At 42.9% G+C, this 26,319-nt stretch overlaps 1 protein-coding gene across 17 annotated transcripts in view; it reads right to left on the reverse strand.

The window, feature by feature from the left end:
• NEO1 (neogenin 1) overlaps positions 1-26,319 on the reverse strand; it is a 193,360-nt gene that overhangs the window by 109,025 nt on the left and 58,016 nt on the right. For all 17 annotated transcript variants that reach the window (XM_030497329.1, XM_030497327.1, XM_030497328.1 and 14 more), the window contains exons 2-3: positions 22,798-23,115; positions 1,937-2,212 (exon numbers count right to left, since the gene is read on the reverse strand). In XM_030497329.1, the coding sequence (XP_030353189.1) occupies positions 1,937-2,212; positions 22,798-23,115 (594 nt within the window). The remainder of the gene's footprint in view (positions 1-1,936; positions 2,213-22,797; positions 23,116-26,319) is intronic.

Raw genomic sequence — 26,319 nt, forward strand, 5'->3', positions numbered from 1 at the left:
AATGGCTTTAACCTGCCAGAGGGGAGATTGAGATGAGCTCTGAGGCAGAAGCTCTTCCCTGTGAGGGTGCTGAGGCGCTGGCACAGGGTGCCCAGAGAAGCTGTGGCTGCCCCATCCCTGGCAGTGTTCAAGGCCAGGTTGGACACAGGGGCTTGGAGCAACCTGCCCTAGTGGAAGGTGTCACTGCCCGTGGCAGGGGGTTGGAATTGGATGAGCTTTAAGGTCCTTCCAACCCAAACCATTCTATGATTCTGTGACATTAGATGGGGAAAACTGCACAAGACTACTTACAAAGTGGAGCACATAAGAATCTACTCTGTTGGGGTTTTGTGTATTTTAAGTTGAACTAAGTGTAAAGTTGTAGAAGTTGGTGGTTGGGATTGGTTTGGTTTTGTTTGCTACATAGCTGAGGATGAGTGCAGGCACTTAGGCTAAAGGATTTTAGCCCTTGGGAAGGCTGGCCCGTATCTTGCAGTTGGGAAGCAGGAAAGCACCATCAGTTATCGGGGTCTGAGCTCTCTGCAGGGGCCGGAGGCAGGCCCGGACATGCACATACTTTTTTGTCATGTTTAGCTTTCAACTTTTAAGGGCTTTTTGGGAAAGGTTTCCTTTAAAAAATCATTGAGAGATGCTACAAGGAGGGAACCGACCAATATTTTGAGTATAAATGTTTGGGGATTTCTAAATTTCTCAGGCTTGAATCCCAGGTTTAAAATACTCTTGAAGTTTCCAAAAGAAATTGGTGCTTAGTCCCTCATCAATTGTCCTGATATTTAGGAAATTCTAATTCTTTAACATTGGACTCTTTTGGGAAGTCTCCCGGCCCCCCAAAGGGGGATGTCTTTCTATTTTGCTGGGTTTGGCTCTGCTTATTACTCTCAAATGTTTAGATTTCTTTATAAGAACACGAGTCCATTCCTGATGTAAACTGCTTCTCCATTTAGTTCTGTTTCAAACCACACTTGTGCAGAGCTGTGTGCCTCCAGATGTTCTAACACAGAGTTTTGAAAGTTGATCAAGAATAAGACAGAAATTGAATTACACTTTCCCAAACTAGGGAAATACAGGCTGGGGTTTGTATGGATTTTCTTAATGATTTCCAGAACGTTATTCTGGCTCTTCTGAATTAGTCTCCATGATGGAATTCTGATTGAATTTTGGGGAATTGCCAGAGAGGGCTCCTAAATTTCCATCTTTGGAGGCTTTAAGGGTTGGGCTGGGTTAATACCACAGTTGACCTTGACCACCCAGTGTTGGCAACAGGCGGACTTCAAGAAGGTGGTGGCACCTTCAGGGGGTCCCTTTCAGTGAATATTTCTGTTTAATCCCAGACTGGTTTGGGTTGGAAGAGACCTTAATATCATGCAGTTCCAACCCCCTGCCACAGGCACGGTCACCTTCCACTGGAGCAGGTTGCTCCAAGCCCCTGTGTCCAACCTGGCCTTGAACACTGCCAGGGATGGGGCAGCCACAGCTTCTCTGGGCACCCTGTGCCAGCGCCTCAGCACCCTCACAGGGAAGAACTTCGGCCTTATATCTAACCTGAACTTCCCCTGTTTCAGTTTGAACCAATCACCCCTTGTCCTATCACTCCAGTCCCTGATGAAAGAGTCACTCTCCAGCATCCTTGTAGCCGCCTTCAGACACTGGAAGCTGCACTGAGGTCTCCACGCAGCTTCTCTTCTCCAGGCTGAACAGCCACAATGTTCTCAAGCCTGCCTTCATAGGGGAGGTGCTCCAGCCTCTCATCATCCTTGTGGCCTCCCCTGGACTTGCTCCAACAGCTCCATGTCCTCCTTATGTTGAAGGCACCAGAACTGCATACGGTGCTGGAAGTGGGGTCTCACAAGAGCAGAATAGAGGGGGCAGGATCACTTCCTTCAGCCCCTGACTTATATTTTAACTATTCATTTTTAAAGGAAAAACAGGTGAATACCTGGCAGAACTTTGAGCTCTGCTTCATCACTGTACTTGGGGGTTCCCCCGCTCTCAATGACGCAGCGATAGAGGCCTCCATCCGTGTCAGTAGCATTGCTGATGATGAGAGCTCCACTCGGTAACTTAAACACACGCTCATCCAGGAGGAGCGGCTGCCGCTCCTGCTCCCACCTCACAAACGGCGCAAGGTCAGCATTCACTTCACAGTTCAGGATTGCACTGCTTCCTCTAGGTACAGACGAGGCTTCGGGCTGACTGCTGAACCTGGGAAGGCCTGCAAATAGGAAATAAAACAGGTAAAAGAGTAAGAAGTTAGAGGTGTTCTGAAGATGAAACCAAAGCTTTGAAGCCCAAGTCAAGATTCAAGAATGTAGTTTTAAAAACATTAAGCTGCTCTCTAACTCATTAAAAATCTTAACATTTGATACCATAATGCTAACCATAGCTGCTGTGAAGGCAAATAAAACCTGTAAGAAAAGTACCAGTTTAAAAACAAGAGTCTTTCAAGAAACAAGCAAGTCAAATGTCCATAAGAGAAGTCTTTTGAGTCCTCAAAAACAGGAGGAGACACACACGTAACCTCTGCTCACTTCTCCAGGTTGCTGCTCTACTTAAGTAGCATATAGCACAGAAGTGGCAAAAATCTGCCTGGTGCATCTGAATAAATACAGTTTGAACCATATTCTGCAAGAGCTCCTGATTCCCTTGCAGTGGAACATAGATGCCCTCTAGTACTCACTCAGGAGATGGGAACAAGGAGAGGAGTTCCTGGATGCCTTCCTCAAGTTTACAGTTTAGACAACATCTTAATTTACTCCCTGCAGCTACAAAAAGCCTCAACTATGGCACCATAAGGTAAAAATTGCACTGTGTCACATGCAGAGTTCTCTCTCTCATGTCAGCGTAGCCAAGAAGTGAGTTTCTCCACGGCTGCCATGCTGACCTGGCAATGAACATGTCACCACTGAGTAAAAATGTTCTCCAGAAATACCCAAAGCTGCTGAATGGCTTCGCATTTGGTTTGGGTGGCCATGCCGTGGTGGTGGTGGTGGCTGGGGAGCTGCCACAGTGACCTCTGTGAGAACAGGCTGGGGCTGGTTCCACAGCGGCCCCACGGAGGCCACAGCTGAGCCAAGCACTGGAGGTGGTGGCACCTCTGTGAAAGCACATCCAAGAACAGGGAAACATGCACAGCAGTGAGGAAAGGGTGAGAAACAGCCCTGCAACAGGCAGGTCAGAGCAGGAGCAGGGAGAGGAGGGGGGGCAGCTCCAGGTGCTGCTGTGGGGAGATGGGGATGGAGCGGGAGGCAGAAGAGATGGGAATGAAGGTGGGAAGAGATGGGAAGAGGGCAGGGAGAGGTGGTTCAGGTTTTGTCTCTTTTCTTACCACCCAATTTTATTTTAACAGGCAAGAAAATTACATTAATTTTCCTCAAGTCAAGGTTGTTTTGCCCTTTACAGCAACTGTTGAGAGGTGTGACTGGGAGCTGGGTGGGCAGCCAGCAGCCAGCCAAGGTCAAACCACAAGTGTTTTGCACAACAACTTCCCACGACAGGGAAATGTCAGATCTTGAAGCAGAAATACCCTGTCCATCATTACTGGTGTAAGCAAAGGGTTCAGTAAAGGCAATAGAATAAAACAAGGCGGAGGGAAAACAGGACAAAGATGGGACAGGAGGAAGAATCACCTCCTCACTCTCCACTTTCCATGGTGGTTTCCTGTATTATCAGCTCTCCCTGTGCAGTTTGCACAGAGCTGGTTGTTGGGTTGACACTGACCTGGGGAAGGCACAGCTTGCTTGCTGCAGGAACAGGCTCAAAGTCACATTTTCAGTCTTTCTTATTCTTGCACTTAAAACTAATATTGTCATAGAAACAGCCTGTTTGGTACTCTTACATCTTCCCTTTCCCTCTAGATAGTGCACCGCTTCAAGTACATGTTATGATTCTCTTCTTTAAAGTCAGTACACTGTGTGCCTTCAGCATAAAAGATGAAGAGTGGGACCCCAGGTTGCACACATTAAACCATCCTGCTACAATTACCCCAGCACACGGACTGAGCCTGCTGGGAAGCAGTAGGCACTGGTAACCTCCAATTCAGTGCTACTGCACAGAGCCAAGACCCAGAGCAGAAAACCCAAACATGAGCTCTCTCTGCGGGTGATATCTCAGTCATCATTATACATGAATGAGGCTGGCAGAGTTTAGCTCAGGTCTCGCTCTTCCACTTCTTTTACCAAGCTTAGGGGTGAAATCCCTTATTCATAATATCCCATTTTGTCAAGTTTGGCCTAACTGGAAAAAATCCTCATTTATCGCTTGTGAAGATGATTCATTTGCACTGTTTTAGATACTCATTTCCAAACAGTTCGACCCAATATTGTTACAAGTCTCACTTAACACCTCTCAAGAATGTACTGAGAACTTAACAGTAGTAGGACCTATTTTTCTATATCTTTAGATTTATTTCATAAATACCCAATTCAGTGCTTTGCAATTCTTTCTTCCTTTAAAAAGAGACAACAAACAATTACTCAGATCAGAGACTTTAACCTGATGTTGAAGTATGCAAAAATACCCATGGATGAAAACACTGCCTGGCTCTTCAGTGTGAAGGGGCAGAAAAGGGATGAACGAGTTTTCTACCTCTTCTGCCTTAACTTCCTACCAAGTGCTGCTTATCAGTGACATACCAGTGTGAAAATGCCATCTCCTGTGGTTTTCGCTGTCCATATTCACTACATTTGACTGCCTAAGGAAGAATCTATAACACGTGTTGCTTAAGTTAAATGGTACATTCCATCATTTTGCGCTTGAATCCCTGTTTACTTTCAAGTAAATGCCACAGGTTTTGGGAGAGGTTTGTTTGTTTTATAAACTGCCTATCTTCCCCTTCCAATTTTTGCAGAAGTTTTTGGAGAAGCAGCAACATCTGATGTCACACATTCAGACTTTTCTCACTTGAATGAAAAACTTCTTTACTTGGACTTAGAATTGTTTGTTATTGGCACCCACTTAAGTACAAATACATACTTTTCATAAATAGATATATAGATATCCCCCATAGAAAACTAAGTCTGAGCCAGGCCAATAGCACCAACTGTGGTGCTCTGCAAAGCCAACCACCTTTGGGGTGAGCAAACCCATAAAGCACCATCTTCACATCCTGTATTTAACAGAAGAGCTAGCACGGAAGACCAAATACACTACCATGTGCCACCATGTGAGAAATCAGAACTGTTAACACCATGAGAAGCAGCAGCAGTGTACCTGCTCTCAAGTTGTGGCCAACCTCTGATGCTCCAGAGAGACACCAAACTGAACATAAAATGTGTGTGTAATTGGGGAGGGGGCACAAAACCAGAGACCTTCCCAATCCTTCAGAATAGCTGGACTGAATTCTAGCACATTACACTTGTTTCATCAAGTAATTCCTTTCACAACCTTGCACAGGCCCATCTCCAACCCGTACATATTTTCTCCCCTCTTGGAATACTATCTGGAGGCTTCTTACACAACTTCAGTCCTCTGAGAAGAAAGTTTCTAGTTTCCGCTCCCAGTTATTTACAACCAACTTCTAGTCTTTTGATCTTGACCTCGTTTTGGTATTAATTATTTTGCATCTTTGATATTTATCCGTTCCTCCCTCCTTCTAAGGTATTCACAGGGATAAAATTCAGAGCTGCTTTCAACTCCCCTTCTGCTTAATGAAGCTACAACCCTCAGTTTGTTTTCCTCATTCCCCTAGCCATCCTACCCATCTTTAAAGACTTCGAATCACCTGGCTAGGAAGGGACCCAACCAGAGCAGAGTCAGCTACCAAGTCAGAGGAGATTGCTCAGGGAGTTGTCCAGTCCAACCTCAAAAATCCCCATGGATGGAGTCCGCACCACCTCTTTGTCAACCTGTTCTAACACACAACTGTCTTCATAGTGAAGAACTTCCTCCTTAAATCCAGTCAGCACCTCTTTTGCTTCATCCAATATCCAATGCCTCTTACTCTCCCACCAGCACTGCTGGCAGAAGGACAGAAAGAGACAAATTGAAGTGCTTGTTATAATTTAAGATCACAAACATCCACAGAACTATAACACAATTGCTTCTCTGTGTGTATTGAAAAGGTCTTCCCAAAAGATTTAACAATTGCATTAGCTCTCTGCACACCAGCAGGTTACAACCAACACAAAATCCACCAAGTAGCCTTCCTTTCTGTCAGAAAATCACCAGTCCCTCTGCCCCAGCTTAGCACAATACCAGCAATATTGCTGTGTCTGCTTGACTTTGCACACTGTGCTCATAAATGTCACCATCATTCAGTCTACAGCATTATTTCATTCTTCCCATAAGACCATTGAGGCCACAGCAAAAGTAACAATTTCCACACTTGCAAGTTTTGTAGGTAAACACTTTGTTCTTACAGCGAAATGACTGATGATGTTGAACATGATCTTTCTGAGGCATCTATCCATTCTGAACACACACACACACACACCCTCCCAATATAACCCACTCCATTTTCATCAGGATTCTTATCAATCTCACTATTCTCAGTTAAAATGCTCCCATTTTGACCTTCAGTAATTTCCACCAGGACAGCGTATCCAAAGGCTCTGTTGCAGCACATCCATTGTATCACAGTGCTCCAAGACATCAACCACTTCATCAAGAAACTCAGATGTGAACTGTGGACAAAAGTCATGTTATAGTTTAACCTTCTTTCCATTTCCTCTGTCTTAATTACCCTCACCTTCAAAATCCTTTTCAAAGGGCACAGTGCTGAGATCAGACTGATGTGTCCCTTGCCTTTTGGACACACATGCTACACCAGTTCTTCAAGAAGGATGTGCCAGCCCTGGAATTCACAATTCATGAGGAATCTTTATTAAGAGACCTGCATTTTAAGCCAATTCTTTCACCAGCCTGGAAGGGAGCACTGCACCTCCCCGCCTGGTCAGATGAGCACTGTGACTTCTGGTTTCATCCTGGCTGTCCCAATCTCTGTACAACTACCACTTACCCAACCATTACACTGGCACAAGCAGAAACTTAGAAGACTAAAGCCCTGCAATTTCCAACATAAAGCTCAACTATGCTTTAGTTTAAATCCCTTATAAGTATTATTCACTTTTTGGATGAGACAGGCATTGGCTATTCTGCTGTGTGCAGGTGCTCCATTAACATTAAACAAGCTTTATTGCAGATGGTTTCATTACTCACTAGCAATGAAATTACAGATAGTTTTCCAGGTCATCTTAAAACGCCAGTAAAGCCTTTATTTGATCACAGTCCTGTGTGTTTTTAAAATATATATTTTAACCTAGGCTATTATTTTGTCCTAAAGAGTAATTTTCTCTTGTTCTACAATTATTTGCAATTTGCACTGCTCAAAAGGCTCCGTTGTGGAGAAGGAACTCCTCTGCTTCAGCCAACAGGCAACCACAAACCAGGAATGATGCTTTTACAAAGGGCATTCTAAACACAAGCCTTAATTACTACTAGTTCTGAGTGCTGTGTATAAATACAGTAAGAGGTCACTGAGTGCTGGCATGCTTCCTGCAGCAGGATACTCCCAGGAAATACTCTTTCATCCACCAGCCCCGAATCTTTCCATTACAGAGCTTTTCTTTTCCTCTTCAAAATATCAATTCATGGACTTGTAACCCCACAATTCCTTAACTTTCCATATCATTTTTGAATGAGTTACCACATAAGCAAATTCAGTCTATTTAAACTACAAACACACTTAAAACTATTTTTTAAAGTTATATTTAAAAATTTTGATTTTTTTTTTCCTCAATGGTTTGAATTTCCCAATCACTTCAACCAACCAGACTTAGTAAGAGGATCTAGTGACAATTCTTTGTTACATTTCTAACCCCACTCTTCCCCACATGTTGAGGCATTCAGTTGAAGATATTACCCCATCTTCTCATAATGATAAATGATACTCTGGGGTTGTGATATTCAAGACAACTTTTCCATGTTTGTCCCTACATTAATCATCCTGTGGCAGCACACACACCTATCGATTTTAGGACACTGAAGGAACCTACTACTGGCCCAGCAGGCACACAGGTTAATAAACTCGATTTAGGAAGGAGGATTTTCCACTTGGAACATTCTCTAAACACTGGCAGGGTAACACATAAGCAACAGTGCAATTCTCACACGCATACAATAACAATTAGATGTGGCACTAACTCCAGATTTTCTGCAAGGCCAATGCAAATGGGGTTGGGGAGAGTCATCTCCGTCCCTGTTTACTCCTTGCCTTTTGTCTCTCTGCTGCCCTCATCAAAAGGGCACAGCAATAGTAGGAATGTGAATGAACAATTTATTTCATGCAAATTTGTTCTATTCAGTGGCATTCCCAGTCCACGAATTACAGAGATTTGTGGCCCATTGTCTCCATTTGTGACAAAGATGTGCCTGAAAGAGCAGTAATTCCCATGCTCCTGGAAAACACAGATGGCAAAAATTCTGCCTGCAGTCTGCTGCCATCAGTGGAGCCAGTATTTCACCTCCTGTACTTTGCAGAAGAGGAGGAATTCACTGCTCCAAGCCAGATGCTGATCTAGTTCAGCCGCCTGTCTGTCACCATGGGCAGCGTCAATCATTTTCAAGGAGGCTGAAAGAAAAACAACTTCTGCATTCAACAACTATTAAATACCTCGTTATATGACAACGTTCTGGCTAACTTCAGAGTAAGTGCTTGCCTTCTGCTCTAAATACTCGCTGTCAGCAGTCGCTGTATATGCTCAATTTTATTTAATGTGGATGCTGTCACACGTTTGATCCTCTTTAGAATCCTACTAACCTTTTGGCATCAATCTTGCCAAATCAAGACTACAAGAGAAAAGTAAGAAGAGAGAATAACTTTCTTGTCTCTAGGGCAACCAAAGGCTGCCCAGAGATTCACTTTTTCCCTGGCCATGGGAGGGTTGTGAACCTTTACTAGTGTCACCAGCCTGTCTAGACAAGTCTTTGCAAGCACTGTTGTCCTGTGCCCGAGTCTCCTCTATTGCTATGCCGCAGACTGGCATTTCACATAATACTTTGTAGAAGCATTAAGCAGTTCTAAACACACACACACACACACACACACTACATATTTATGCAATTAACTGGTTCCCAAAGCTAGTTTCAGGCTTTTCTGTAGCATCTCAATGTGCTCAGCAAAGGTTTTCCCTGTTTTTTCACTTGGTTATTTGTATTGTGGTACAGAAAAAGGAAAACACAGGAGCAGCTGACTTGTCAAACCTGTTACCTCCTGCACACCGGCTATGAAAACCCTGTTGCCTGCTGTTACTCTTACACTGGTTTCTCATAATTTACCCAAGACTTGAGTAGTATCAAACACAATCATTGCCACCCTCCAGCTTCCACCTTACAGTCCTGCTGCACTGAACTGCTCTGTTCCAACACAGACACTGAGAATGGTTATGCAAACTGCCAGGAGTTTTAAGCACCAGTTCTTGTTTGCCCAATCAAATTTAAACTTTTGACAAATCCACAGCTCTATTACTACTTCATTAAAACAGCCTCTTGGGAAGGGTGAAGGTTTTAGCAGTGCAAGCAGGTGAACGCTACAGGAACATGATAGCCCATTGTTAGAACAGCTCCAACATCTGCTGTCCTTTAGTGAAGCAGCAGATCTTGAAATGCCGCATATTTTGTTAGTGCCTCAGCTTCTCACCCCAGCCCTGTTAGAAATTTAATAAGCCCAACCATCTGTGGATACTTCATTAAATTATCACAGCTCCTTTTCTTCCCCTTTGCTTGAACATTATTCAGCATCATTTGTCTGAGCGGCAGAGGTGTGAAACATGTTTTAAAATACTATTTGGTTAATAAGACACATTTCATGAATCTCACCAGTGAACAGATCAGACTTTGTAATTACAAAACATTCATGGGCAGCAGAAGTCCAGCATTACCTGAATTAAGATAAGACCAGATGCTTCTAGTCCTTTCTACAAAGAAGAAATACCAACTATCACATAATTTTCCCTCCTTGCTTAGGCAAACTAGAGCAGAGAGAACACAACCTGGCCTGAAATCTGGGCAAGAGACAACTACTCAGGGGAGGTAAGAGTATTAGAAGAATTGTAACATGAAGAGAAGAAAAGCTACCAAATGTCTCTGCTGGCTAAACTAGAGCAGGAATTACGTGGAATACACAACATGGATGTGAAATCTGAGCACATAATCAGAATCTGGCTTTGTTAAACACAGCCTTGGCAGCATAGTTACCATGGTATATACGGATTTAATAAGGTATTAAAGCTCTTCCATCAGAATTAAGAAACAAAGGATGTCACTGTGCGTATCAGTGACACGCTGATGTATCTACCTATACGCGTACATATATATTAGTGTCTACCTAAATGCACACAAGTAACACGGAGCGAGCTGGTGTGAGCTCAGAGCTGTTCTGAACTGGCAACTGCACTTGAGGTGTCCTGAGGTCCCTTCCATGCTCAACCAACCGGTGCCACTATGATAAGGGGAAGCTATCCAGAAAACTATGGAGCACAGTATTGCACAAACTATTGCACAAGGAGGAACAGAATTACACCTGTCAGTACAAGCTTGTAATAGGGAAACTTAGAGCAGAATTGCTCATGCTCTGGAGCATGGGGATAGATGACACAGATTTGAGGTCACCACTCCTAGCTCAGACTTGGATCTGAGCTTCGTCACTGAACCACAGACTGAAAACAAAACTATGCAACCACACATAAAAAATTTAGAAGGGTGTTTGGACCAGTAAAACACATAAGAATATTCTAAAGTTTTACCTGACAAAAAAGCTTCTCTATTTTAAACAGAAAGTGCTTATATAGTACCAGTGGCAGACTTTGCAAAGCCTAATACTCTGTAAGCCCAATGGCATAAGAACACAGCCACGCAGATGTCAGAAAAAACCCGCAAACTGATGTGATCACATGTGATAGAGCACTACAGATAATTCTGATTTTGAACCAGGACACAAAGCTCAGAGTACCTGTTGAACTCTGTCCACCAACACAAAGGAACGTAGAAACAGATCCTGAGCTCTGAAGAAGCTTTGCTGAGCCTGGAACAACTCTTTGCACCCAAACCAGGACACAATAATCCCACATGAGCTTCTCTCACCACAGCTTGAGGAAAAGAAATGGGACAAATGTCAGTAAGATAACCCTGGTGAAACCACTAGACTGGTGACTAACAGCACAATACTGAGTAAAAAGTAAAGGTGACGAGGTGGGGGACATCAGTCCATGGCACAGCGGAAGGTCAGGCTCAGACAGTGCTGCAAGAAACAGCACAGGAACACAAGAAAAATAATTCTGCTAATGGAGTAGCTAATGGAACTAATAGTACCAGTAAAATCAGAGATGGGACTTGCAACTGAAGGGCCAAAGAAGCTCCAGCAGCAGCACAAGGCAACAGGAAAAGCTGCAGTAGCCACAATGAGCCTGACCTATACAGACACTAAGAAACATGCCAAGTGGACATTTCTCATGGCACAGAAAAATGAATTGAGGGAGTGCAAACTATAGAATAATTAATTTCTTACTGTTCAAGATCATCCTAACAGTGAGGACAATGAAGACAGCACTGGGGGATTGTAAGAGAAGACCTTCAGATAAGGTGTGTAGACTGCCTCATCATTTAAGAGGCCTTAGGTCTTCATCAATAGACTGCCTAAAGAAAAAGAGAAGTACAGGTTCACAATTACTCTAAAACAAAATCAAGAGCCATAACAAAAGAAGACTGAGATCCTAGTATTCTGGTGAAAGAGCTTGACAAGTGAAATAATTTCAGATCCAGGCAAGGCTATCAATTACAGAAGCTCATGTGAACAAGCTATTCACAGAAGATTAATGTATAGAGGGGACTGTCACGATAAATTCATCAGGAAGCAGAAAGAAAGGAAAGATCAGTAAAACTTTTGCAGGCAACTCTATAGACAGTGACAAAGACAGCTGGTACCTGACAACAGACATTTTCAGATAGGAAATAACCTAAACTATTTCACAGAGAAGTACTCCAAATCCAGGAATAGCAAAGAACCCCCTCAAAACCAGAGTGCTTGAAGGCTGGTTTAGCAGGAGACATAAATACAAAGGGGAGAGAACTTCTATAGATGCAAACATATAGCTGAAAAGATGATGCCTAGATACAAGAAGGAAGCACAGCAGAAAGGACAAACATTAGGAGGATGTAATGAGCAAATGACGTGACAAAACCATAGTTGTCTCAAAGGGACCTGCAGAAACCCAGCCGAGGTGTGGATGAGCACACCACTGACCTTGGATCATGGGCAGGTGCTGGGAGTTCAGCTCATCACATCAGAAATGGGGGTTTAAAGGTCTCTCCATAACAAAGCCTTTCTTTGCTTTAATGTGTTCAATCTAAGAACAGTCCCTCAAGAGCAGACTGATGGTGCATCTAATCCAGGAATGTGACTTCAGAAACTATTAGAGGAGGAAAAGCAATCCCTTTACAGCAACCTATGAATTATCTGAGACATTTCCCCATCCTCCTCCAAAAATAGGGGTTTCTATAGGCAAATAAGGAGTTGGAAGGGTTCTTTTAGTAATTTTTAACATTATTTCTAATATATGAATGATGAGACTTATCCTATGCTTTTAAGTATGTTACCTTGAACAAACCTCACTGATACCAATCACAGCAAGTTTCATAACTTAATTTTACCTTATTAAAAAATTTTCTCCATTTTGTTTCCTTTTCAGCTTCATAGACTTACAGAATGGTTTGTGTTGGAAGGGACCTTAAATCTCCTTCAGTTCCAACCCCCTGCCACAGGCAGGGACACCTTCCACTAGAGCAGGTTGCTCCCAGCCCCTGTGTCCAACCTGGCCTTCCACACTGCCAGGGATGAGGCAAAAATTATGTGCCATTAAAACTTCCTCTTGAATTTCTATTGTGAAAAAAGAAAGAATGAATCCTGCACACACTCCTGCCACGATGCTGCTCCTGTGTCACCTTTCATTGAGGTAGCTGTGATAGTACAAGCTCTTGTTGTTTCCAAAATGCAATATTCAGCTGATGCATTGAGACCCTTCACTTCTACACTAACTAAAGCTGAAATGTCTCATTGAATCCCATACTGGAAAACACAGTGAGTGAAGAATACAGGCTGCACCCATCACCCTCCTGACAATTTGGGATTCAGTAAGCAATCTATGTGAAAACCTGTCACACAGAATTACAAAAGGGATTGCTGGTGCTGACATGCAGAGCATAAATAAGGAAAAAAATACATATTTGAATGAAAATGTTAACAAATGAGAAAGCTTATCTAAACTAAGTTCAGCCTCCCTTCTTGTTTAGGGGTGCTGAAGCATCATCAGTATGTTATCACTTGCTACTTCTGTATCATCATTGAGAATCACCCAACAACTACTATAAACACAAGTGATCTTAGAGATTTGGCACTGAAGCTCCCTCTCACAGAACCGATGCTTCTCTAGCGATTAACTACACTGTCTCCCATGTTTTCAAAACCAAAGGTCAACATTTGAATGTATACTGCAAAGAGCTTTCATTTTGGATGATTTACAGTAAGTTTAGATTATTTTTGAAGCACATTAACATAAAGACAACTTTGTCCATTAACCAATGCACAAAGGATACTTGCTTTGCTAATTACAAGATGCAATGATTTAAGTTGCAAACTGGTAGACTGGTAAAACCTCATCTTTTCGGTTTATAATCACATGGAATGTTGCACCCAAGATGATGCCTAATTAGCAAAACCTTCATGGATGACCACAGGATTGAAGCACTTTAGTGCTGGGTGTGTAGGAATCAAGATCAGCTGCCACAAGCATCCTACACAAGCTATCGGTGCAAGAAGGGAGATTTCCACCACACATAAATGGGACAACTGGTCACAGACAGCCAAGGTTTCACCAACCTGGATTCTTTTCCTGTATTTACTCATCATAGAAATGGATCCATTATCATTCTGCCCCCTTTTTCTGACTGGGCTTGCCAGGGGATCTCTCACTGCACTAACCATTAACTCCATTCTAGACAATACACACTAGTTTGAGTACTGACCAGTAATACTGAATTGTTCTTAAAGCAGAAAGCTCAGGCACGAGAGTTACAGATCTACTCATGTCCCCTCTCCTGCAGCTACAGGAGAGGACTTCTTACCCTCCAGTGAGCACAGATAAGCCTTAGTTAGCTCAACGACCCACACAATTGGGCCAGAGATAGTATTAGTCAAAGTAGCTGTTTGATCTTTATTCAACAGTAGGTATAATAAACTTGAAATAAAAAAGCTTAAGAAACATTCTTTTGTATAAAAAAGTGGGTTTAGTATCTTTCAATTAGCAAACAAGAATCTCTTCACCTAGGCTATAACTTTGGCATCAATAAGAGGAAGTGTAAAACTCTGCTGCCATGGGCTTTCATCCAGGGTTAGAACAACCAGTCCAGCTGCTGACAAAGCGCACAGCTATCTACTCTGGATGTGGGAGGAAGCTATCTGATAGTAAATCATAACAAACTGCTTTCCTACGAGCTGCTGGAGAGAACACAGCACTAAGCAGCAGGATAAATTAACTGGATAGACAAGGACTTGAAATCAGGCCCGAGGAATTATAGGAAGCAGCTCCTGGCACATGCACCACAAGAGTAAGGGAGACTGACCTGTTGCTGCAGGAAAGGGAACAGATCCTGGATCAGAAGCAGCACTTCCTCCTCCCAAGTCTAGAGAAGTTACCATGCGATACCCTGCTGATCCATCTCTCCAATGGTTTCAATTCACGTGTGAAATGACTCTGATTTAGTTTGGTTATTATCATTTTTAATAAGTTATTTCAGTCATGAGCAATTCCAATTCCTGTCCTGCCATAGCCCTTAAAAAGTATTAAATCCAACCAAATTCTGGAAGAAAAATTGTGCCCCAACTCTTCACACCATGTGAGAGGTGTGAGAGTCGTTCAAGACCAGAGTAAAATATCCATTTTGGTTTGGCATTTATTTGGGTTTTGTTGGAAAGGAAGAAGGAAATAGATCACACAGCAGCAGTCTCCTGTCCGAAAGGCAAACCTTTGCAGGTTGCATACCCAGCAAGTGAAGTGCTCTAGATCATAAATCACTTCAACCACTTTGGCTCCCATCTTCCAAAGTTACGCAGTTACTTTGTCAAAAAAACCCAAAAAAGTGCATAAAAGTCTTTAAATTCGCTTTCCTAACCTTACACTGAAATATCTGTAGTAGTCCTGAATCTGGACCTTTGCTTTCAGTCCAGTACTACTATACATCAGTCCAAGGGCTCACAAAGATTTTTATTCCTACTTTAACTGGACAAAGGTGGATTGTCAGAGTTTAGAATGACATATAAAGGTAGAACATTCATTATCTTAAATGTCTAAACTCTCACACTTTTAGTAAGAGCTGACAGAAGCTGTACAAACTGCAGGTACGTTAAACCACCTTTCCCATTTCCCTGCCATTGACAAGAAATGCATTTTGATCTAAGCCAATTTATGAAAAATGAAGATTTTTTTTCACGGGAAATGTATATCTGCAAGGAAAATTTATGACCCATGGCACTTTTACTGCTTAAGTGCTCTTCAGCACTCTCCACTCAAGTATCTGTGCTCTTAGGTTTTTTCAATTCCAAGGTACAGAAAGTTCTTTATTCATGAAGATCAGATCAAGATTTTTTTATCATCTCACTCATAAAGCAAATCTGCAACACCGAGTAAAAAATGTGCTGTTATTTCTCCCCTATCTCTGAGGAGCTGCTACATGCGCACGGTTTGCTCCTCTCAGCCACTTCCCTCTTGTCCTTCAGGGATGGCACAGACACACAGAGGCTGGTAAGAAATAAAAAGCTCTTTGGTTGTAATCTTCAGTTAGGAAAGCTTTGCAGAAGACAAAAGATTCCAGAACTGCACAACCTGGCTGCTTTTACACAGTTCTGAGTAGTTATAGCAAAAAGCTGAATAAAATTTCAACCCAAAAATTGGTTTTTTGAGCAAAATTGTTTATATAGAAGTGATTTTTATATTAAATAGGTAAATACCATAACACACCAGAAACTAAGTTCTCCCCCACCACGAGACACCTCTTTGATGATGTGCTTTGCAGAGCTTTAGCTTTAACTGCAACACCACATCCATCCAGGCCTCTGCTCTCCCACCAGCTGTGCTCAGGAAACATCCGGGATCACCATTTCTGGGCCACAACTTTACCTACTGCATATCATCCAGAAACTGTAATGGATCCAGAATTACTTATTTCTACATGGCCTTCTCTCAGCATACTCATTTACAGCATCTTGGTATGTTATAAAAGGTAATACTCTAAATTTATTGGAAAGAAATTCTTTATTAGCCCATTGAGAAAAAGGCAAAGTAGAGAGATCTTCTTGAGGCCATATAATGAGCCTGCAATTGAAGCAGGATTAGACATCGGCATCTCCTGGCTCATAACTCAATGATTCCTCCACGCCACATTACATTAAATACCACAGTAGTTGCTCATCCAAGCCTCCTATGATTTCAGTGGCAGTTACACAGACAGCTCTTATAGTCACCAATTTGGAAGCCCAAAGCTAGATCCATTCCAGAAGCAAATAAACCTCACAAAAACAATCCAGTTAGCTCAAAAGTGGAATGGTTTCACAAGTGAAATTCATTCTCTGCATCTGATGTATCGACACCCTGTAAACAGCACCAGTCAAGCACAACTCAAGGGCCTACCACCCTCATTACTGGAGATGCTGTGCAATGCTGGGCAGCAGGTTAGAGAACACAGTTCACAGCTTTCCTCTTTGGATCTTAACTCTCCTCTCACTAGGGAATCATCTTCACTTCCTGCAACCCCTTGACAAAGGGGTGCTGTATCTTCCAAGCTGTATGAGACGTGAGGGAGCAGTATCATGAAGCAGTTCCTTCACCACACAGCCCTGTCGCATTCCCTGGCTCCTGAGAGTTTGAGCCCGTACATGGATGGGGACAAGCCAGCAGAAGGAAAGTAAGTGATTACGTAGCATGTAAGATATACAACCTTACCATATACAAAGGGAGATATAACTGCAGAGTCAACACATTCTGACTTTTAGCCTTCAGATACTTGAACTCCCAGACAAAATTATTACTTCAAAGGTTTTAAATGAAGCTGTGAAAAAACAGTGCAGACAGATTGTATTAATGAAACAGCAGCAGTCCCTCTGCCATGCCACAGCAGCAGGATCCGAAGGCAGAGGCCTCAGCAGCCCAGTAGAGTCTGAGCTACATGATGAGCTGAATGAACTGGCAGGAGGAGGAGGATTTATTCAAGTCAGAACAGCAGAGAAGTATAGAGAACACCGTGCTGAGGAGCAGAACACACTAGGGCACACTCGGAATTAAACTCCAAGTCTTTCTTCCAAGTATGTACATGATGTGCCTCAACCCACACAAGTCACTCAAGTGTTACTGGTTGTAAATAGAACAACGGGAAGTCTATCACAGTTTCAGTATTTGTGTTTTCAATGCAGGACAACACTTGAACTTGCACCATGACAGTTCTCAGAACTACTTTTCAGGAAGAACCAAGGGTCACTGTGGATGGTGCAGCACCTGCAACGTGTTCAGATGGTTCCAAAGGAAATACTGTGTTTTTACTAAATACAAACCTGCCTTTCCTGATTATTGAACCCTTTTACATCTTGGTACTAAACAGCAGGAGTATTTCCTAACAGCAGTGATTAGCCTGTACGTTTCCTAAAGCTAATTACAAAACAAAGGTTTGAAAACAGAATTTCTATGAAGACATACTGGAGGGAAGGGATAGGATCCAGAGAGACCTAGACAGGCTGGAGAGGTGGGCCTGTGCAAACTTCATGAAGTTCAAGGTCCTGCACCTGCGTTGGAGCAATCCCAAGCACAAACACAGGCTGGGGGAGACTGGATGGAGCAGCCCTGAGGAGAAAGACTTGGGGTGGTGGGTGACGAGAAGCTCCCCAGGACCCAGCAGCACCCCCACAGCATGAGCAGCAGGTCGAGGGAGGAGATTCGCCCCCCCTGCTGTGCTCTGGGGAGACCCCCCCACCCTGCAGTCCTGATCCAGCTCTGGGGCAACAGCACAAGAGGGACGTGGAGCTGCTGGAGCGAGGCCAGAGGAGGCCCCGGAGCTGCTGCGAGGGCTGGAGCAGCTCTGCTCTGGAGCCAGGCTGAGAGAGCTGGGCTGGGGCAGCCTGGAGAAGAGAAGGCTCCTGAAGGGGACACCTTAGAGCAGCTCCAGTGCCTGAAGGGGCTCCAGGAAACCTGGAGATGGGCTTTGGACAAGGGCCTGTAGGGCCAGGCCAAGGGGAATGGCTTTAACCTGCCAGAGGGGAGACTGAGATGAGCTCTGTCCTGGGTTCAGCTATAGCAGTCATTTTTCTCCTTCTTAGTAGCTGGTGCAGTGCTGTGGTTTTGACTTTCAGCCTGGGAACAATGCTGATAACACCGATGGTTTTAGTTGTTGCTAAGTAATGTTTACTCTGACCAAGGACTTTCTCAGTCTCATGCTCTGCCAGGGAGGAGGGGAAGCCGGGAGGAAGCAGAGACAGGACACCTGACCCAAACTGGCCAAAGGGGTATTCCATACCACAGCACGTCATGCCCAGTATATAAACCGGGGGGAGTTACCCGGCAGGCCAGATCACTGCTCGGGTCAGGCTGGGCATCGGTTGGTGGGTGGTGAGCAATTGTGTTCCCTCCCCTTCTTATTTCCCTTAGTATTATTATCATTGGTGGTAGCAGTAGTGGTTTTGTGTTGTACCTTAGTTACTGGACTGTTCTTATCTCAACCCGTGGCACTTACACTCTTTCGATTCTCCCCCCCATCCCTCTGGGAGTGAGGGGAGGAAGAAGAGGGGGAGTGAGCGAGCGGCTGCGTGGTTCTGAGTTACCGGCTGGGCTTAAACCACAACAAGCTCTTAGGCAGAAGTTCTTCCCTGTGAGGGTGCTGAGGCGCTGGCACAGGGTGCCCAGAGAAGCTCTGGCTGCCCCATCCCTGGCAGTGTTCAAGGCCAGGTTGGACACAGGGGCTTGGAGCAACCTGCTCTAGTGGAAGGTGTCCCTGCCCGTGGCAGGGGTTGGAGCTGGATGAGCTTTAAGGTCCCTTCCAACACAATCCAGGCTGGGATTAAAACGAGAACCGGTAATAGAAGGAGATTATTTCATCGAGGTGGGAGGGAAAAAAAGAAGTGCTTTTGAGTTAATGAAACTCAGACATACCTAAATACGTACAATACAGCTACATCAACACAACTAAACAAGTTACATATAAAGCTCAAAGCCAAATAGCTAATGCAAAGGCAAGTGGAAGAAGATGGATTAACTTGGGGAAAAAAACAAAGAGGTGAAAAATAATTTACTGGACAGTCTTTAAATGAATGTATAGAACCAACAAATCCATTCACAGAAACTCAGTGCCACTGTCATGCCTCAGAGCTTTTAGGTCCTTATGTATCTGTTCTCTCAAAAAAAGCTTTAAGGAAGCTTTCACTAAGCACTAGTAAAGAGCAACTGGAGAAGAAAGTTCTCAGGAATGTTTTCAAGCTAGCATTACACTTTTTAATAAAATACATACACATTTATTTTTCCAAGATGAATGACACAGTTCCCCAACATTTTGTAAATCTTTTCTTTCATCCATGTTTTGTAAGAGCTATTCCAACCCTTCCCCCTTCTTAAGATCTAACAAGCACTTAAGTATCACAGATTTGCATTTCAAAAGCCAATTAAAACACACTGTAGTAAGGCACTGATTAAGAAGTGGTGGCTTTACATAAATTAGGCAGTTCCTTTGACTTTCCTTAGTTCAAATCCATCATAAGAATGGCAAAACACTATACATTATACGGACTATATGCCCGCAACACTGTGTCACTCCCTTACCCTGAAGTCTGAGGGGCCATACTCTGGGTTCAAGGAAAGGAAGGAAAACCACTTTTAAAAGCAGCATGCTATCCAGAAGCAGCTCATACAATTTGAAGTTACAGAGTAATTGTACTGATTTAAAGTATTCTCCATACTCTCATACTTTATCATAACTTCTGACTTGTTTTTTATATCATGTGAGAAATTAGGTTAAAGAAGGAAAAGATCCATTCCTGTAGGAATCTCGGCTGCCACACCTCAAAACCACCTGAAAAGTAAAGGCTTCTCATCTATTATCACGCAGGGAAAAGGTTCTTTAAAAGCACATTGTCAAATGCATGACAAACTTGCCAATCCCCACCAGCACCAATTTTCCCCTGCCATGACACGTTTATAGCACTGTGTCATACACACAAATTGAAGCAGGAAACCAAGAAAGTAGGTCTCTAACATGAAGCATTCAGTCAGTGTGTGAACAGTCCACGCTCAGGTATGGATTGGGTATGTTTTGGCTTGATTTTTCCATACAAAGGTTGACTAAGCCCCTCTGTCACCTCGCAGCACTTAGTGCTATCAATTCCTGTCACCCTGCAGCAAGGAATGAGCTGCACTTTGCAACACTCAAATTTTAGATCCAAACCATAACATATAAAAAGTCCTTATTGGACTTAGCAGTTTTTACTGGATTTGCTTTGCCCTGGCCTACATTACTCACCAGAATTGGGCATTTTCAGGCAATGAAGTTACTAAATGAATAAGAAGCCATTAAAACATGTGAGCTCTGCTTTATAATACCCTTTTTAAGAGATCAGGTGCATTGCAGTGCAGCATTCACACATGCCATACAAATTCACATACCACTGCTCAATTAAGAGGGGAATTAGCTACCTCCCACTGTTATCTCAAGGCTGAGGAGAGACCTCACCATGCTAACTAACCCCACACGTACCACAGCCTGAGAGCTCCCAATTAAAACAAAGAGCAAGGGCAGACATATTAAAAGCAACTGATGAACTGAGGTATTCAAATGAGGTCAGGAAAAGCAGTATCGTTAAACCAGAATTTAAACACTCCCCCTCTTATTGCAAAGCCCTCAGCAACCAAAGCCACCCTTCCCCCCAACTAAAGGGCTAGACTCTGTGTAGTGTTGCATGGCTCTTGGCACTACGCTGAGTTAGTAAATCCTACTACACCCATCACCATTTGACAAGCCCTTTGGAGCAGCAGAACAACTTATGCACCCTGCAGGCAGAGGATGCTCTTGGCAAGTTTCTGACCGAACAGGATGGCACAAAGCAGCACAGAACATGCATCAACAGCACTTCCTCTAGTTTCTGAACAACAAAAATTAGAGTTTTTATTGCATGGAATCCATCAGTAACCCTCTAATATTGCCACTAGGCCAACATGAGCCAAAGGGGCAACAATTTATGTGGCAAAAATTTGTATTGACTTTGGTTAGACTATATATGTTCAAATTTCTACTAAAAATTGTGAAAACGAAACTCAGCAGAATTGCATTGATATTGCTGCTGGTTTTAATACTAAAAGGCTCCACTGCTTTAAAACCTATCAATTAAAATACTCTCTTCAACATTAATACAGAAAACTTCTGAAGGCGTTTTGGATTACCTTCATTTTTAATCCCATTAACCTTACCTCATGATCATACAGAGCAGGATGATAACAGAAGCAAGATGCTGAATGATCTCATGTGGATTAATCACAATTAATCACAACAGCAGTGATCGAAGAAGGTGGTAATTGCTTGAGAACTGCTTTTATTGTCCTCATTGCCAAGAAACTCAGAAATGTATTTCTCATTCAGAGACTCCTAAAGTCGCTCCTAAGGTATAAAACCCCCGGTTTTTCATTTCTGATGTTCCACGACAATGCTGCAAGCTAACTTAATCGAGACAACACTGGAATATAAATGACAGCAAGCAGCAGCTCTGGGAGGTACTGTTGCACTAGTCAGGAAGAATTCATTACCTCCGGACATTTATTAAGCAAAGAAAAAACCCACTGTTTGAAAAAGGCTGGCAAACATCATTAGAGACACAAAAGAAAATTGCTTCATAGGCTTTTTCCGAGTCACGCTGCCTTAGTTTACCTTTTTCTTTCCAGTTGGTTTTTGAAGTCTCACTCTTACTAATGCTAAGTCTCTTCCAGCTACACCGTTCATAAGACACACACAATCTGACACTGCCAACCTCTGAGACAAAAGGAAACAACATTCTGAACACAGATCACTTCCCAAATCATAGTCTTGATTCTGACATGCAAACTTCACTCACCTGCTGCTTTCTACCCCTAAATAAAAGCTATTAGCAAGTCATGTCTAAAGGTTACTCAAAACCTCAAAGGTGAGGTGATGATTTGGGTTTCTCAGCCTCTGCCAGGGAAGTTTTAAGCATTTGGCAGTGTGTTACTTTCCAAACTTCCTAGTTCACACCTGATACTCAACAGAAAACTACACCCCCCCAGCACTCCTGCTTTCTTCCTCCGCCAGTCCTGCAGTTCCTCAGGGACTGTACACATCACCAGCTTTTAGGAGCTTCCCAAATGTTTCATGGCAGAGGGCAGATAAATGTCAACATAAAAGCAGGCAGAGAAAGTAATTTTTTAAGGGTATTTATACATAAAATAGATCCCTGCTCTCTTTTCCCCTTCTCAGCTGTAGTAAATATAGATTGTGATTACATGCTCCTGACACTTCTTTTTAATCCACTCATCTCAGTTTTCCCGATCTTCAGCATTTCCTGAGAAACAGCCACACATGAAACCACTTAGATGAACAGAATACGTGACAAATTTCAGCTACCAAAATGAGAGAAACAGTCCCACTTTCACTGGTAACTGACAAAAGGAGCTTTTTCATTCCTGGAAAGCACCTTCCTCTTTTTGCATGGGAAGAGCATACATCAACATTATCATGCTCTTCATGGTACTTAACAACAAGGGAGAGACTTACCTGCTACAGTGAGCTTTGCTGTCCTGCTGACAATGGTCCCCAGGCTTTCCACAGTTGCCACACATTGATAATATCCTTCATCAGGTTTATTATGCTTGGAATGCACCACACTGTTTATTAATAAAGATCCATCTGGTAGCAACTGGCGCCGGTCATCTGACACCAGGTTGAGGAAAGTCCCATCTTTTTTCCATTCGATTTTTGGGGAGGTTTCACAATAAGCTGAGCAGTTCATTATAACAGAGGCTCCACGAACTGACAGAATGTCCGTTGGCTCCACCAGGAAGTAAAAAGGAGTGAAGGTTCTCACGAGGGAGCCTGCAAAACACAAATCGCAATGCTGCCATTAGCCTTCTAGGGTTTTTCAACATCCTCATTTCAAGATCTCATAAGGTGCACAGGAGCTGTCATTACTGGCAATATTGTCTCCCAAACATACCAGAAATGGCTTCATCTATATGACAGGATTTTCTGCTTTGGCTATTTACACCAACGGACTCTTGAATTCAAAGAGGTTTTCATCTCTAACATATTCAGCTGCTCATATGGCAGTTGATACGGTTAATAGTCCTAAGCGATCCATTGAGCAATCCAGAAGTCTGCCCCATCGAAGCTTATACAAACTGCCACATGTGCTTGAGTACCACGTTTATATCAAACGATATAAAGGCTCTTTGCTTGGCCTTTTCTGCTGGGGGTACCATACCACAGCAGCCCAGTCACTTGTTCTGTATAACAAAGATTAAGAAACATCAAGAATAATTCAACCCTGAAAAGAGTCTCCAATTCTGAGCTCAACACACCTCTCAAGTGGCATAAAACATTGTTTTATTTCCATTCTAGTTCTGGATAAGCATGATTACTTTTCCATTTTAGATATTCCCAAAGGAGTTCTGTAATTGACATCTACATTGCATTCAGAAGTGAATTTTAATTATTGTATATCTGGTCTATTTGGTCAGGCAGAAAGATTGTGTGTCAGTATCACTTTGGCTTGTCTTAACCATCCACAGAAGACAGAAAGAAGAGTAATTTGCCCAGAGAAGAGTTTTCCAGACAATGTAATGTCAGATTGAGACAAAATGGGGTCTTTAACACCAAGACTCCCACCTGTACTCTGACAAACTCCACCTTTCCTCCACTAGGACTAGCAGTGGGATGTACAAAGCATCATGGCAATATAAATTGAGATACTACCAGCTGTCTGCCAGCAAACCAAAAAGGAAGGTGCACAGACTAAAAGGTTAATAGGGCTTTTGAAGTGAGTCACTTCAACCCAGAGCTGCAAGGATTCCTCCTGTCTTTATATAAAGCAAGTGCCAAAGGGAACACTTACAAACACACAACCAAACTTACGACGTCTGTTTGCAGGGCCTAGAAAATCCTCATTTTCCATAGACACAACAGCTAAGTGACAACCTTCATGAATAAAGCATATTTTACAAGCACTGTGCCTACAAATGTACTCTGATTGCAGCATCACACTCAAACCCCACTTGGCTAAAAGTTTTTAAACTACCTTTTGAAGTCCCGGGCTGGTTAGAGACCAGGAAGAAGATTCCACCAGTATCACTTTTTCTACTTGATCTGGCAGTAAGCAATACATGATGCAGTTAAGAACATGGTTTTTCTTTTGGGGCATTTTAAGAATTTGAAGGCAAAACCATAGCGCTTGTGAAATGCATTGTTAGAAAAGGGTTAAAATACATTCCCAAATACAAAATGAAGCTTCTTCCACACACACTGAACCCTTCAGAAAGGGTCAGAAAAATACTCCTCTGCAAACTATTTAATCTTTCACAGTAAGGTCAATAATGAAACGCTGAAGTATGGTAAGACCACCTTGAAGAGGAATATGCATTTAATAATCGTATTTGTTTCAGTAAGTCACAGAATAATTATGAAGCCTGGTTTCTTAGAGAAAGTACAAACATGAAGGAGACCTTTTCTTGTAAAGAAGGTCTGTGTTGGAAGCATTTGAGCTTCTTCAATTGCTTGCTTGTTATAAATCAACTTTACCTTCTGAAATAGCCTTCATTAAAAGAGTGACAGGATTCCCTCTATCGCTGGATTGCACAGAAAGCCTCTCGTCCCCAAAGAGGCTTCAGCATCCCCCCGAGAGGGACTCCAGCCTCCTGCACAAAGTCTGGCTATTGTCTTTGCTGCTCAGAATTCACCAAACTTCCAGATAAGGCAGGAGTGGTGTGAAAGAAACAACAGATAAATTCTGCTTCTGTTGTTTGTGTCATTCAGATATTCTTCTACCTTCAAGAATGCAAAAAGGAAATAAGGGAATAAAGTATAGAAAGACTGAAGTTTCCCTAGTGACAGCAACGGTCTCAGACTGGAGACCTGTTATGTTGGTATGCAAATCCTTGAGACTGTGTCTTTCCTAAGGAGAAAAAAGGACAGGAAAAAAACCCCAAACATATACAACGAGAACCCCCAAAACCAGTTACAAGATTTCTAGGTGCTGCTGTGTTCTCCTTTGGTTTCTATAGTCACACTTACTGACTTTCAGCTCTAATACACCAAATGGCAGAAAAGAAGCAAGAGTCATGAGCAGCATGAAAATACTTCAATCTGTTTTTCAGGACCATCTCTTCCATCACTCCAGAAACCTAAAGGTGTTTTTTTAAAGATTCAGCTCTCCTGTCCCTGGGTTTTTCAGGATGAAGCATTCTACACAAGCTCTCAACCTTTTCCCCCCTCATTTACAAGCTTCTATGTTTTTCTTTTTCAGACATCTACCAAAACAAAACACACTCTTGAGTTTGTTTTTCGCTGCCCTTATCCTCTGGCTTTTCAAATAAAACCCAGGAAATCCTTGAAAAGAGGAGGCCAGCTTCTGGTTTGCCTCATCTGGCTTTGGTGCACATTAGAGCAGATCAAATCCAATGGATGGGATCAGATCGGTCTTACCCTGCAAGTAACAAGGTGTCCAAGGAAATACTGCAGAGCGTAGAGCAGAGGATGTCAAGAGAGATCATACACAAGAAACAGCAGTACAGAAGGGAATTGAGACTTTCAGGAAAAATGGGAAGCAGATTTCCAGCCAGGTTTCAGAGGTAGCATGAAAAAAAACTCTTGACAAGAGCTGTGAAGACACAGCACAGCCTGCTTCAACTCAGAACACTACCATACTCCTGCACAGAAAGCAGTGGATAAAAAGATAACAGGGTTGGTAAATAACTGTGATCCATCTTTAAGGAAGGTGAACTAGAATTGAGACCCTTCTACTTGCCCACAGGCTCAGAAGGGTTTTGCAGTTTGGAGGCAGGGGCACTCTGGGGAAGTGCTGCTGGGATGCAGCCACCTGAGTTCAGGCTCTGTTAAGCCCTGATACAGCAAGGAAAGGCTTTGTACATACAAGATCTTAATAAACTTCTGTAACGGGTCAACAAGCCCTTTCTCCCACTCTATCAACCTACTGATTGTTCAGTTAAATGAGCCTTCATGATTTTTGGACAAAATGGGTGTATTTTGTGGAGGGAGACCTTACCTTTGGGGGGTGGAGGGTGT

Source organism: Strigops habroptila, chromosome 9 (genome assembly GCF_004027225.2).
Source record: "Strigops habroptila isolate Jane chromosome 9, bStrHab1.2.pri, whole genome shotgun sequence".
Taxonomy (NCBI): domain Eukaryota; kingdom Metazoa; phylum Chordata; class Aves; order Psittaciformes; family Psittacidae; genus Strigops; species Strigops habroptila.